At 34.9% G+C, this 13101-nt stretch overlaps 1 protein-coding gene across 5 annotated transcripts in view; it reads right to left on the bottom strand.

Annotated features, from left to right (window-relative positions):
* The window catches only part of eys (eyes shut homolog), a 177394-nt gene that overhangs the window by 119177 nt on the left and 45116 nt on the right, over positions 1 to 13101 (bottom strand). For all 5 annotated transcript variants that reach the window (XM_076891743.1, XM_076891744.1, XM_076891742.1 and 2 more), the window contains 6 exons: positions 12415 to 12537; positions 12199 to 12312; positions 10288 to 10401; positions 9142 to 9255; positions 4411 to 4608; positions 2728 to 2849 (listed from right to left, as the gene is read on the bottom strand). In XM_076891743.1, coding sequence (XP_076747858.1) covers positions 2728 to 2849; positions 4411 to 4608; positions 9142 to 9255; positions 10288 to 10401; positions 12199 to 12312; positions 12415 to 12537 — 785 coding nt within the window. The remainder of the gene's footprint in view (positions 1 to 2727; positions 2850 to 4410; positions 4609 to 9141; positions 9256 to 10287; positions 10402 to 12198; positions 12313 to 12414; positions 12538 to 13101) is intronic.

Consider the following 13101-nt stretch of genomic DNA (forward strand, 5'->3'; position numbering starts at 1 on the left):
TCTCACATGCAGGGACTGTTAATTAAGTTGTTACGGAGCAGACAGGGCATTTTGCCACCCGTTTGTTTCGTTATTTATATTGGTTGCATTTTAAAAAACAAATGTTGCAATGCTTAATATACTTGATTTAATTCATCTCAATGTTCTTGAAAACATTGCGGAATAAAACCTCCTACTCACACACACACACACAAAAAGCTTTCCTGTGGAAATCTGTTTAAAGTGAGGAAGAGTCATGCTTGTCTTACATTTCCACATTACCGTGCTGATGTATTCCTCCTACCACCCACCCTCTGGACAGTATGCAAGCCTGTTTTTTTCCATCACATTCAAGATACGATGATACAAAACCTTTATGAAGCGTACAGCATTACCACCGCATATTCTTTGAGGGATATTTTCACAGCCAAGCAAACATGTAAAACACGTTGGATTTCGTTTTGTCAGGTTGTTTTTTTTTATTCTGGAGCCAGTAAATGTGTTGTTAGTACTTTAAATTCAAAAAACGTTTTATACAAAGCTCTAACATTGCTAATCTTTTATTTTCTTGCCTTTCCTCCATTCAAAACAGTATGTGGACCACTCGTCCTTTATTTCATCACTGCAATCGGCGCTAAAATAATGAATTGCTGCAAGACAGATTAATGTTTTTCTTCCATTACTTTCCAAGAAGCCATCTTAATTTAAATTCCTCTTTGCATACGTTATGAACGTAGTCATATGGTCAAAGGTTGTTTGGGATTTATCATTGCCAACCCTCTGTCGAAAGGTCCCGGGTACTTGCGGTTGAATGCATGCTAATATTTATTTCATACACTGAAGGGGAGCCGTTAAACTTTGTCTGATATAATTTGTACACTGTAGGCCTTATGGTGGTGGGGGAAAATGCCGTCATCTCATGATAAATTAGATACCTCCAGGAGACTCCAATTCCTTACCCCTGGCAATAGAACATAATCTCATTTTTGCTGCTAAGTCACCTTCAGGGACTGCAATTCTCCAAAATAAGGTAAAGCTCTGTGGGACACAATGTTCAGAGAGAGAAATAGCTGCACTGTAAACAAGACTATGTGATGGGGTTTCCAAAAAACGGCCCTATTTGAATAATGAACCGAGAAAAATGTAACGGTAAAACACGGTGACTAAAAAAATACCTGTGGAAATTTCATTATATTCCTCTTATCAGATCCCATCGTCTTCTTACACGGTGTCCTTTTGTCTTTGGACTTGAAGTTTAGTTTATCCCAGAAAATGAAAATTACACTACAGTGTTTTAACCAGCTTTTGCACCACAATAGGCTTCCATTAGTTCCTTATAAACTACATCAAAAAGAGCCAGATAAAATTATTAGTAGAATATGTTGACTGACTTTAAAATTTTAATGATGGATGACTTTTATTTCTTTATACCGGCTGGATAAAACACAACCATTACTGATAAGCTACAAAAAAGGAAAGTCATGTTATAATCTTAAAACTTAGCTCTGCAAATCTTAATACTGATTTCATGAGAATTAAATTTGGTACAGAAACTTTATAAAAATTAATTTGTAATTACAAAGTGTTCTCCTCTATCTTAACATCACTACTCTAATGTAAGCCTTTTTTAAAACTCGACTACACACATCATAAGTTACCAGAGGGGGAAAAAAAGGCTAAATATATGGACTTTATCTATGACACATCTGTTTTACTACTGCAATCTGTTAGCAAAAAAGCAGCTGTTGGAAAAAGGTTCCTGGTACTCATTGCACAGTTAGTGAGCAGCATGCGGTTCCCAAGGCCTTTCCGCAGCTGCAACATATCAATGTTATTGGCTTAAAAAAACATTTGAATAAGTACAAGAATAGAGTTGTGCCTTCAAGACACAAGTTTTAAAAGTTCTGCTTTTTTTTTGTTAAACTTAACTTCTGACATAAGCATTTTTTATTTCCCGTCAAGCCTGCCCATGTGTTGCATAACCAGGACGTGGAGGTCTTTAATGGGGAATATAGCGTGCTATAGATGTGCTTAGACACTGTAAAGTTATTAAATGGCTATCAAAAATATAAATAAAGAAAAACCTATTGAATATTTCTATGTTTATTATGACTTACACTTTAAACATAAAGATGAAGCTTTTTTAAATAATTACTAATTATCAGGTATATGTGTTGTTTTGGACACACGATCTAAAACAACATTGGTTAAAAACAGAGACGCTATCATTACAAATTAGTGTTTTCCTTCTAGGGATACTTTGGTAATCCTTTGGTTATTATGGTACATTGGCTACAAGGCATAAGTGGGACACTGTAATTGGCATAATTTTTCTATTATGAGATATAAATAATAATGGCCATCTATGGGACATAAGATATTAACAGTTCCCTACCTTATTTTCCCCCCAGACACCCAAAACAATATGAATCATGCTGGACCTGTAAACCAGATAACTGGCGAGCTGCTCTGGAGCACAAAGTCATGCCGATGTAATTTATTCGTTTTTAGTAATGTGCCAATGTTCGAGTTACTGCACACTTGTTAATATTTACTGCAAAAGAAATGTTTTAAAACACCGAATGCACAGCAGCCATCAAAGGTAATATACAGTAACTAATGTGATTCATGTCTATCAATATTTTATGGAGAGTTACCAACTGTGGCGATTTACAGGACTGGGCAATTCTGAAGCATAGGCTATAACATCACTCCATTATACTGCCTTGGAAAAATGTTTCAACTTACCAGATGGAGGTCCTTACATACTGAGTTGGTGCTGCACAAACTGTTCACGCAGTCATCAATGTCTTTCTCACATCTGAGCCCAGCATAACCGGGACTGCAAAGGCAGTAAAAGCCATCTACAACTAAAGGAAAAGCCGGAGCATAGTTACAGTACCTTGCATCATAAATTAATTCACTCAAATCTCTGTGGGTCCTACATCTCTACACAGGTAAGTGCTGATTATGAGCATAAATGACTACACAATGGCCACTGTGATTCTATTTTTAAAGGGTATGACCATTAAATAAATGACTTAGGCTGTATCAGTAAGACCTGTTGCTGGCAAAGTCCAAACTGCCTTAGTCTGACAGCTTTACACTCTAACCAGCTTTAAATGAACCTGTCTGCGATGGCCATTCAGTCCTCTTCTTGCCAGGTGCTTTCCTTGTCTCACCATATTTCTGCTCACTGAAAGCCTGAAAGTCTTGTCATTTGTGGCAACACTCTCAACATACTTGCAACACGCTGAATGATGGGGAAAGAGCGCAACAGAGGGAGAGGACCAATTTCAGTGCTATTCTTAATTCAGAAGCTACAAATGCGGCAATTTCTTCCATCAGAAGTTAGAATTTCCCATGGCTAATAATCCATTCCTTCCTCTCTTTATTTATTAATGATTTTAACCAAGGATGCATCATTCTGTTTCTCCAACACAACACTGGTACAGGCAGCCAGTGACAGAGGTAATTGCAGTTCTTACAGGAGTGAATTTATTACTTCCCCAGTCAGGGTCCCTGGATTCTTCATTATCCCAAAGATTTACCACGTAATCTATGCTGTCACTCTGTCTTGGTGCGTGTAGATGCTATTACTCTCATTAAATGCTGTAAGTCCTCGGTGGCAGCAGCATTACTCATCACTGCCACTGTGGCTATGCAGTGCTGTCCCTTGTGGCTGGCTGGCTGGCTGCGACTGAGCACTGGCCAATAGGTCCAAGAATCCACCTTCACTAACCTAAGGTGAACTGGCTGCGCTCAAAATTGGCCAAGACAGCTTGTGGAGGCTACTGTAGCACTGAGAGGACAGTGATCCACTGCCATCACTATTTTAGAAAAAGCATAAGCCAGTTCAAAACTGGACTGGAGAGCTGGCAGTTTTCAAGAACGCCAGGAAGGGTGGAAGAAACAAATATTTTGATGCTTTTTCAAAACTAAACTAAATTTATGACAAAATCATGCAAATTCACAGTATAACATAAACAAAGCAAGATTCATTGACTGATAATTATTTCGAATTTATTACTTTTCAGCACTTTTCTAATGATCAGATATTTTTTTAAATACTTGGGCTAGAGATGAAATGCACGGGAGTAACCATTCAAAACCATTCATTCAAAGTCATTTAATATCCATTATTCAAATTGTAGCGCAACATCGATGACTGATCTTCTCTGACACATTATATTAAGAAACTAATCAAGTGCACTCCAGTAAAAAATGTCCAGCTCCTCTCTTCAGATGAATGATTCTAACCACAATATCTACAATGGTGAAGCAACTGAAAACTACCTATCACACTCCAAGTGAACAAAATCAAATTAGACACATAAATGGCATTTTAATGCCTAAATACACGCATGCAGCTTTGCTTCCGTCATGAGTGTATGTCATGAAAATGTTGGGAAGACGTAAGCTGTTTCGTACCATCATAGCAGAAGCCATGAAGACAGGGGCTGGAGCTGCACTCATCCACATTGATTTCACAGCGGGGACCAGTGAAGCCACGGCGACAGTGACAGCGGAAACCTAAAGGGAAATGGTCCTGATCCAACTCTTCCACACATACTGCTCCATTCTCGCAGGGATTACTGGCCTCACAGGGTAAGAACTCACAATTATGACCTGAGGAGAGGCAAAGAAATAAATACAGAATCCAGAAGACAAGAATCTTGGTTAAAAACACAGTGCAAGAATTGATCTCAAGATTTAAAGTGTACACCTCTATTATATGTTTCCTTGAACCTACAATAGAATTGAGAACACACACCAAATGTTAATCTAAGGAAATTTACTAATTTAAGAAGAATAGTTCAGTGACACCTTATACTGTAGATGATGCGATATTAATAAGGCTGAAAATTATTTTGAAAATTTTCCACAACTTGTAGACAGTTTTTTATAGAGTAGTAAACCCCTGAGTGTCTTTATATCTTAGAAACTCTGCCTCTCTTTTTATACGCAATCAGGTTACTGACCTAATTTATTGGATAATGTTCCTCCACGTACTTTTCTAACCTTTTGATCAAATTTAAAATAAGCTAATATTTTAAAATGGCAGCACATTTGATTTTGAGTTGAGTTTTATATGGTGTGTTGCATTCTTTTTTATTGACATGTAAAGTAACGAACATTATGTTAACTCTACGAACATTCAAGCTGTTACAATACTACATAACATATTTTTTTTTAAAAACCAAATTTTTATATATATATATATATATAAAAACCAAATTGTTTATATATATATATATATATATATATATATATATATATATATATATATATATATATATATATATATATATATATATATATATATATATATATATGTATAAAAATTTGGTTTATATATATATATATATATATATATATATATATGTAAAATTTGTTTTTTAAAAAAAAATATGTTATGTAGTATTATGTAATATATATATATATATTTGTACTCATACAAAATGAGTTTTGCACAAAATTTCCTCATTCAATGCAACAATGCTCCATGCTGATTTAAAACTAGTGATAAAAACACACATCTGGCTACTTAACCCTCAATGTCATTGCTAATGTGCTATTGAATACTGCCATTTGCATCATGTTTGAGCAACTTAACAACAGCTTTGATTATGAAAACTGACAGAACTAGGCAGAAAAATGAAAGTGGATAAAAATCACTTCAGATAGATTGTGCATAAGGCTAATCTCTCCTGAGCCTACAGAAAGTAAAATAACATAATTATAAAAAGCAGTGCAGAAAATTAACCAGATCAGTGCAGATGATAAAAATCTTCAAATGTTGCAAAACATGCAAAAATAGACAAAGCACAGTGGTGGTGCATCCTACTGAGATCGTTTCTGTAAAACAATCACATGAAGGAAATGAGTGAAGTTGTAGTCGAATCAGTTTCTTATTTGTCAGGAAACTGCTGAGTCCAAATGGTTTCTTATACCAAATAATATATAAGAAGCACTTTGGCTGAGCTAGCAGCTGGTTAGCTGGTTGATCCGTGAATTATGAAAGAATCTGAAGTGTAGTTATGGCTATTTTAACATAAATGTGGTGAAAATATTGATTTTGATATTACAAATGCTTCTAATAAATTGTATTGTATTGTATCTTTATTTGTTTCAGACATATAAAACAAAAAACAATATATACACACTACATATATTTTCATTTACAGATAAATGGTACTTCTACTGTGACAGCTTCTCAGTTAGTTATCATTTGGTAAACAGTAGTACAACTTTTCACTGATATATTTGTTGTACGGTACAAGTGGGTGAAATTAAAGCTCCACAAAGCCATGGCTTTCTTGATACACTGAATCACTTGAAATCCTCAGATATAAAGCGAGTTAATCATTCACCCTCTGAGAAATACTCCCAGAAATGGCTTTAGCGTTTGACTTCATGAACTGTATAATTATTTCTGTCATAGTATAAAGGAGTAGCTTTGCACACTGATGCACACTGGAGATGCAGAGTGGCCACTACCACACTGTACACTGAAGTGGTGTTACAAGGGTAATCACTTGTTTTTGACATTACTTTCTACAGTTCTTTGAATCACACTAGAACACTTTCATTTTCAGAGCTCTGAATGTTTCTGCTTATGTTGTCAGTATGTCATTGAAGTGCCTTTTTTAAAGTCATTTTCTTCTGATGACTCTGCTGTAAATCCCAAATTTGTGAAATACTGCCCTGACTGTTGTCCTTCTACGATGATCTCACAGCCAATGAGCTCATTAGATCTGTCAAAGTGGTTGCTGGGTTTTACTGAGGTCCTTCTCAACTGGCTGCCTGATTTTTTAGGATGAATTGCTAAAAAGAGTCTGGCTAAGTAAATGTTTTCTCTTTTTTTTTCTTTTTGCCATCAAACATAATAAAGTTTTACTGTTTTGTGTTTTGGAGAAATCCCAGTTTTAGAAATGTATCACGCACAGTCAGCAGTGCATCTCTTATAAGACCAGCATGTGGATTAATAATATATTAAAAACTAAAATATTTACCAGAATGGGATTTAAACCCAGCTGTGCCAAAACGCAACATAAAAAAGTTTTTTTTTCATCATTATGCTGATAAAATTATCTCATCTTTTCTTATTCATTTATGTGGGGATATAGTATCAATAATAAAATGTGAAAATTACTTTTTAACATATTTATTGATTTATTTGAGAAAATGAAATGACTGAGTAAATGAATTCACCGTGATAAAGTAATGCATCTGACAACCAGTCATGGATAAAAGTACTAGGCCGTCATGTAAACCCATGCCATGAAGCTCAGCACAGTTTCTATGCTGATGTTAATTCCAATGGTTTGGAATATGTGGTCTGTCACTTTTTATATGTCAAAAATTAACAATGCAGTTTAACATAGTTAACTGATGTGCTGCATGTAGAGTTACAGCTATTTCTAATTTTCAACCCTTGTTTCTTTGTTGGACTTTTGCATTCACAATACACAAACAAAATTACAACAAAAAATTACATAAAACCATAACACACTATAATTACAAAATTATGAAGAATTCTGTGTAAAACATAACGTAAAAAAAAACAAAAAAAAAAACATAAGAAATTATTAGAACCCAGGCTCTGGGCTCTTTAGTACTGAAGAGGATTAGGGCCACTGGAAAAAAAATCTGAGAAAAAAGTCAGAATTCTGGGATTAAAGTCAGAATTCTGACTTTTTTCTCAGAATTCTGAAAAAAAAAGATTTTTGATGAAAAAGTCAGAATTCTGAGAAAAACGTCAGAATTCTGACTTTAATCCCAGAATTCTGACTTTTTTCTCAGATTAGGGCCACTGGAAAAAAAATCTGAGAAAAAGTCAGAATTCTGGGATTAAAGTCAGAATTCTGACATTTTTCTGAGATTTCTGAAAAAAATTTTTTGATGAAAAAGTCAGAATTCTGAGAAAAACGTCAGAATTCTGACTTTAATCCCAGAATTCTGACTTTTTTCTCAGATTAGGGCCACTGGAAAAAAAATCTGAGAAAAATCAGAATCAGAATCAGAATCAGAAACTTTATTGTCATTGTCATGAGAACAACGAAAAAAGTCCAAATTCTGAGAAAAAAGTCAGAATTCTGGGATTAAAGTCAGAATTCTGACTTTTTTCTCAGAATTCGGGAAAAGAAGAAAAAAAAAAAAAAGACGTGCCCACTCCCCCCCCCCCCCCCCCCCCCCCCCCGTGTGGCCCTAATCCTATTCCGTACTTTAGAACCCAAACTTTCACAGATATTTTCAAAAGTAGACTACATGGCTACATCTGTGATTTTATGAGAATTAAAACACCGGAATCCACAGACAAAGAGGGGTGATTAATTGCTTTTGTCTAAATTTTGCATTTGTTGCATAGTGACCAGCAAAAGATGTCTGCAGAACATAAAAGTATCACGTCACAGCGAAGTTAACATTAAAGGTTTTGGTTAAAGAATTTTATCACTTCAACACTTATCCAAAGAGATATTTGTGAAAAATGTATTAAAATTTATTTGTTAACAAAAGGTAACACTTTAATAGTAAATTGACTGACTTACTCTAGTTTTGTTTTCATTTGATTCAGTTTAGTTTTTTGTTTGTTTCTTTACTGGACAATGAAATTGTAATTCTTAATTTTTCCCAATAACTTTTCAGTAAACACATATTAAAATGATTATAAAGTTAATGTAAAGTTGTATCTAATATTTGAAAATGGTTTATAAATGTTGTGTAAACTATCTAGAGCCATTTGGATAATAACAAGTTATTATTATTATGAAGTTAAAACAGTTATTAGTTTACTTTAGGCAGGTGGCGTGGCACTGACATAAAACACAACAGTGAGCCTAAAGTGTCATGGTCATGCCCTATTTCACTGTTTTCTCGTATTTATTTGCACTAGCTATTATATTGTGGTTAGGGTTTAAAAAACACCAAGTTAAAGAGTTTTAGGACATGTGAGAATAAAGATGTCACATGGCTGGGAGAAGCATCAACTGTGGCTTATACCTGCCTAGTTATTCAAGAGTTCTTTATTTAACTACAGATTAAGAATAAAGACTTACTAATTTTGTTGAGACATGTGAAGTTAGTTCAGACAGGTGAAAATAATAGTATGTGAATTTAATTAACTTTGCTTTTTGTCCCCATTCTCTCAGTGCTCATTACCTTTAAATGGAGCCACACACTGGCAGAAGTAATTACCAGGCTGGTCAATGCAAGTGGCTCCATTCTTGCAGGGAGATGAAGCACACTCGTCAATGTCGAGTTCACATGTTGTACCTTTGACGGGAAAGAACACAACTTGATAAATATGCTATGCCGAAGAGTGATCGACGTAAACATTCAGTAATTCAACCAATTAAAAATGACCTTTTCTGTATTATTATCTATGCTGTACCGCATGTTCTTGCTGTTACTTTACATCAATCTTTCACCTGACGAAGAAAAGCAAATTGAAGGTGGATAAACAACATGTACTTTTGGCATTCTTTGTGGGGAGGGGATATTGCGGACCTTAATGCTACACACAGAGAATGAAAGAAGTGCTAAACAGAGCTATAATACCATAAAGGGTTTCCTGCTGTGCTGCAGCAACGTAGCTGGAGCAGCAAGAACATCCTCTTTCTATTTTACATATCATTTGTCAACATGCAAAAAGAAAAAAGTTTTAAATGCATAATCCTTAAGAATTTTAGAAAGAAGAGAAATCACCTCCTTTGTGCGTGTAAGATTTCACAGGATTGAGCACTGCACCACTTCTATTTTTGGGTCTGCACTGTGAGAATTATTAGCAAATTGCTAGGAAACAGTTCAAAAGCCATTGTTGTCGTTGACCTTTAAGTTTGGGAGTCTTACCTGTGGTTTAATCTACAGTCAACTTTGCATTATAAACAGTGAGCATCGTAGCACCACATGTAAAGCAAAAAGCACTACAGGATAAGATGAGTGCAAACGTAACACCGCTCTACTAATTGCTCCTAAATAACCATGACCATTTTACACCTAAATACAACAAAGCAGAGGAATGACTATGGCTGTAGATTCATGTTCACATGTTAGTGCGAGTCTGAACTATAAACTGCTAGCATAAACGTACAGTACAGTGCTTCATAGCCCAAGATCTGTTGCAGATTTAGTACTTGTTCAACCTCAGAGACATGTTCACGTCCACAACCCCCATTTTTGTGAAGTTTTATTGCTTCTCTATTTATTTGTACTGGAAAACTATTCACACATTATGCAAAATAAATATATGTATAGGATGTCACATCACACATTACAGAAGTATTCACATAAAGTGCATTCACTGACCTGCAAAGCCAGACATACAGAGACATCCGTAGGCATGAACTAGGTCAACACAAGTGGCATTGTGCAGGCAGGGAGAGGACGTGCACTCGTCTATGTTGACTTCACAGTAGATGCCTATAATGTTAACAAGCAGCAGCAGTCACAAATGGTCAAAAAGTGCCATACAGCACAGATTTGACTGAAGGAAAGAAATATGCTTTATTTGGCATGACGGTTAAATGTGTATATGCATGTATGCTCAACAGGTAATTTTGACTATGCCTACATAGTTGCATTAACAACCATGAGCAGGTGTACATAATAAAATGATTGATGGGCACACACACATTCTATAGAATACAGACTATTGACTTGCTGTTCTGTCCTTGTTTTTTGCTCAAAATAGAGAGCAGATTAGCAGCAAACTAACCAAGCAGCAAGATGATTTTTTTCCTTCACTATCGCTGTTTCGCACATTTACTCTCTGTAAGCTTTAGAGGAGGCTGTTACATAGTGTGAAATGCCAAAATGATAACGGGTCTTTGAATTACACCAACATTCCATGTAATTACAGTGTACTGTTTGTGCTGCACTTGTAACACTATAAACAATAGAGCTGTTTTTTTTAACCTCATCTCCTCCTTTGTGGATCTTTTCTAAAGATTTGCATGGTGGAAGCATTAACACATCGGATTAGTCTTGCTGCCCATAGTGACGGTCAGCTTTCCCAGAAATAATTATCTAAGTGATCTCTCTTTAGCACAGTCGAGACATCCAAGTTTTTGTGGGTTTTTTTCAAAGTTTTTGTCCAGTAATGAATGCTACATGACATTTTATTAAAGCAGATTTGCTAAGACATATGTTCTATTATATTCTGGGAATTTATTCTGATTTTGGTGACTCAATTACGTCTTTAATTAAAAAAAGAGAATAACACTTTTCAAGTCAGTATTTGGTAAAATTTATGAAGTTTCCTCTAGATTTCAGTTCAGAAAACCCATGAAATGTCAATATCAAAGCCTTTTAGATTTTATTTAGATAAACACTGACATCTTATGAGTTTATGAATCCCTTATTGTGCTAATGACAATACCAAACAAACATTTCTACTTTGCACAGATGTATTAAATAATCTGTGAAAATTTTAATGGCAGCATTGAAGTTCTCAGAAGGATAAACATCCTCTGGCTCTCCTCTGACAACACAGACTACATTTTTATACCTCTGATTAGCAAGAGTGTAGTTGGGTTAAAGTAAACACTGCTTTTGCTTATTTTACTCAACACTTATGTTAAAAATAGCCACATCTGGAGGCATCAAATCCAAAGATATTTGTTTCCAAAAATCCAAAAATTACATTTACAGCAAGGAAATATTTACACAATTTTAGCATTACAATTTAAACTTACTGTATTACCTGTTTAAGGAAACATTTTTCAAGAGCTATGACTATAAGACATTAAATACATTCAGTGAAACTTCAGAAGCACCACATCCAACCTTGAGCCTGTAAAGTTTTATGCACTTTAAGATCATTTTCATACTTCAGCTGTGGGCAATAAACTCTTAACACTTTGATTTTTCTCAAAATTGGATCACAAATCAAACTGCTAGCACTGTTTAATAAATATTTTAAAATACATTTTAAGGAAGCTGTAAATATATAGTAATAAAACAGAACAAGAAAAAAATACATATTTGTGTATTAAATTAATATATGATCTTACATTCATGGCATTGTGTCAAAAACAAACATACATTTTCCGTGTTGCATTAACAATAAATTACATAATATATGGATATTATATTTTTACTATGCTTGCTAATGTTTATAGACATTTGCCAGTTATTTCGAGTGACTCTTGCTCAGCTTTATTTTCATAGGTCACACATATAAGTTTGAGCAGTCATGGTAAGAACCATATAAAATACCTGTGATCCCAGGGGGACACTGGCAGCTGAATGAGTTGAGCTCATCTACGCAGGAGCCTCCATTGCGACAAGGCTGGCTGAGACATTCATTCACTTCAATCTCACAATTATTTCCTAAGAAAATATAAAAGAAGGACTGCATGTTGACAAATTGCTTCTGTGAATAAAATGCCACTTTAACTCACAAAGAATAACTTCAAGATAGCTTTCACTTACCAATAAATCCTGGTGCACAGAAGCAATTGTAGCCGTTCAAAGTGTCTTTACAAATGCTCAGGACTCCACATGGCTCTTTTTCACAGTCATCAATGTTTATCTCACAAAACTGGCCTGTTAAACCTGTGGAAAAAGGGTGAGAGTTTCTACGGGATCTCTCATTTTTACATTGCATTTCTTTAAAGTTATCCCTTTAGGATGCTTGATAACATACCGTTGTTGTTTTTTTTAAATCTCTGAAAGTTATATTATTTATCTCTATAACTCGAGAAAATGACAAAACGTACACTGAGTGTACTATTGTTAAGGAAAAACAAAAATGTAAATATTTATGTGGAATTTTGGACTCTGAAACAGTGTTTTTGGGACTTTTCTGCACATATTTTATTGTGCAAGGTTGCACATGTGCACACATGAGCAAGATAAGCTGATACCATAAAAAAGAAATGCATAGTACCCACAATGGTTTGGAAGAAGAAGACTGCGAGGAAGCAAATGTTAATAACAGAGCAGGGTTAAATAAAATTCCAAAATGTCTTTGTGTTTCATGTTAAGGGAAGACATGCGGTTATTGTTGCAGTGTGTTATAGGAGAAATAATTAATGAAAACATAAGCCTTTTTACAAGAAAACCCCAAAGTGCACCTTTTAAGCATAAAATCAACATGCATTAAAAATGTAAGATGTT

The sequence above is a fragment of the Maylandia zebra genome, linkage group LG13 (assembly GCF_041146795.1).
Source record: "Maylandia zebra isolate NMK-2024a linkage group LG13, Mzebra_GT3a, whole genome shotgun sequence".
Taxonomy (NCBI): domain Eukaryota; kingdom Metazoa; phylum Chordata; class Actinopteri; order Cichliformes; family Cichlidae; genus Maylandia; species Maylandia zebra.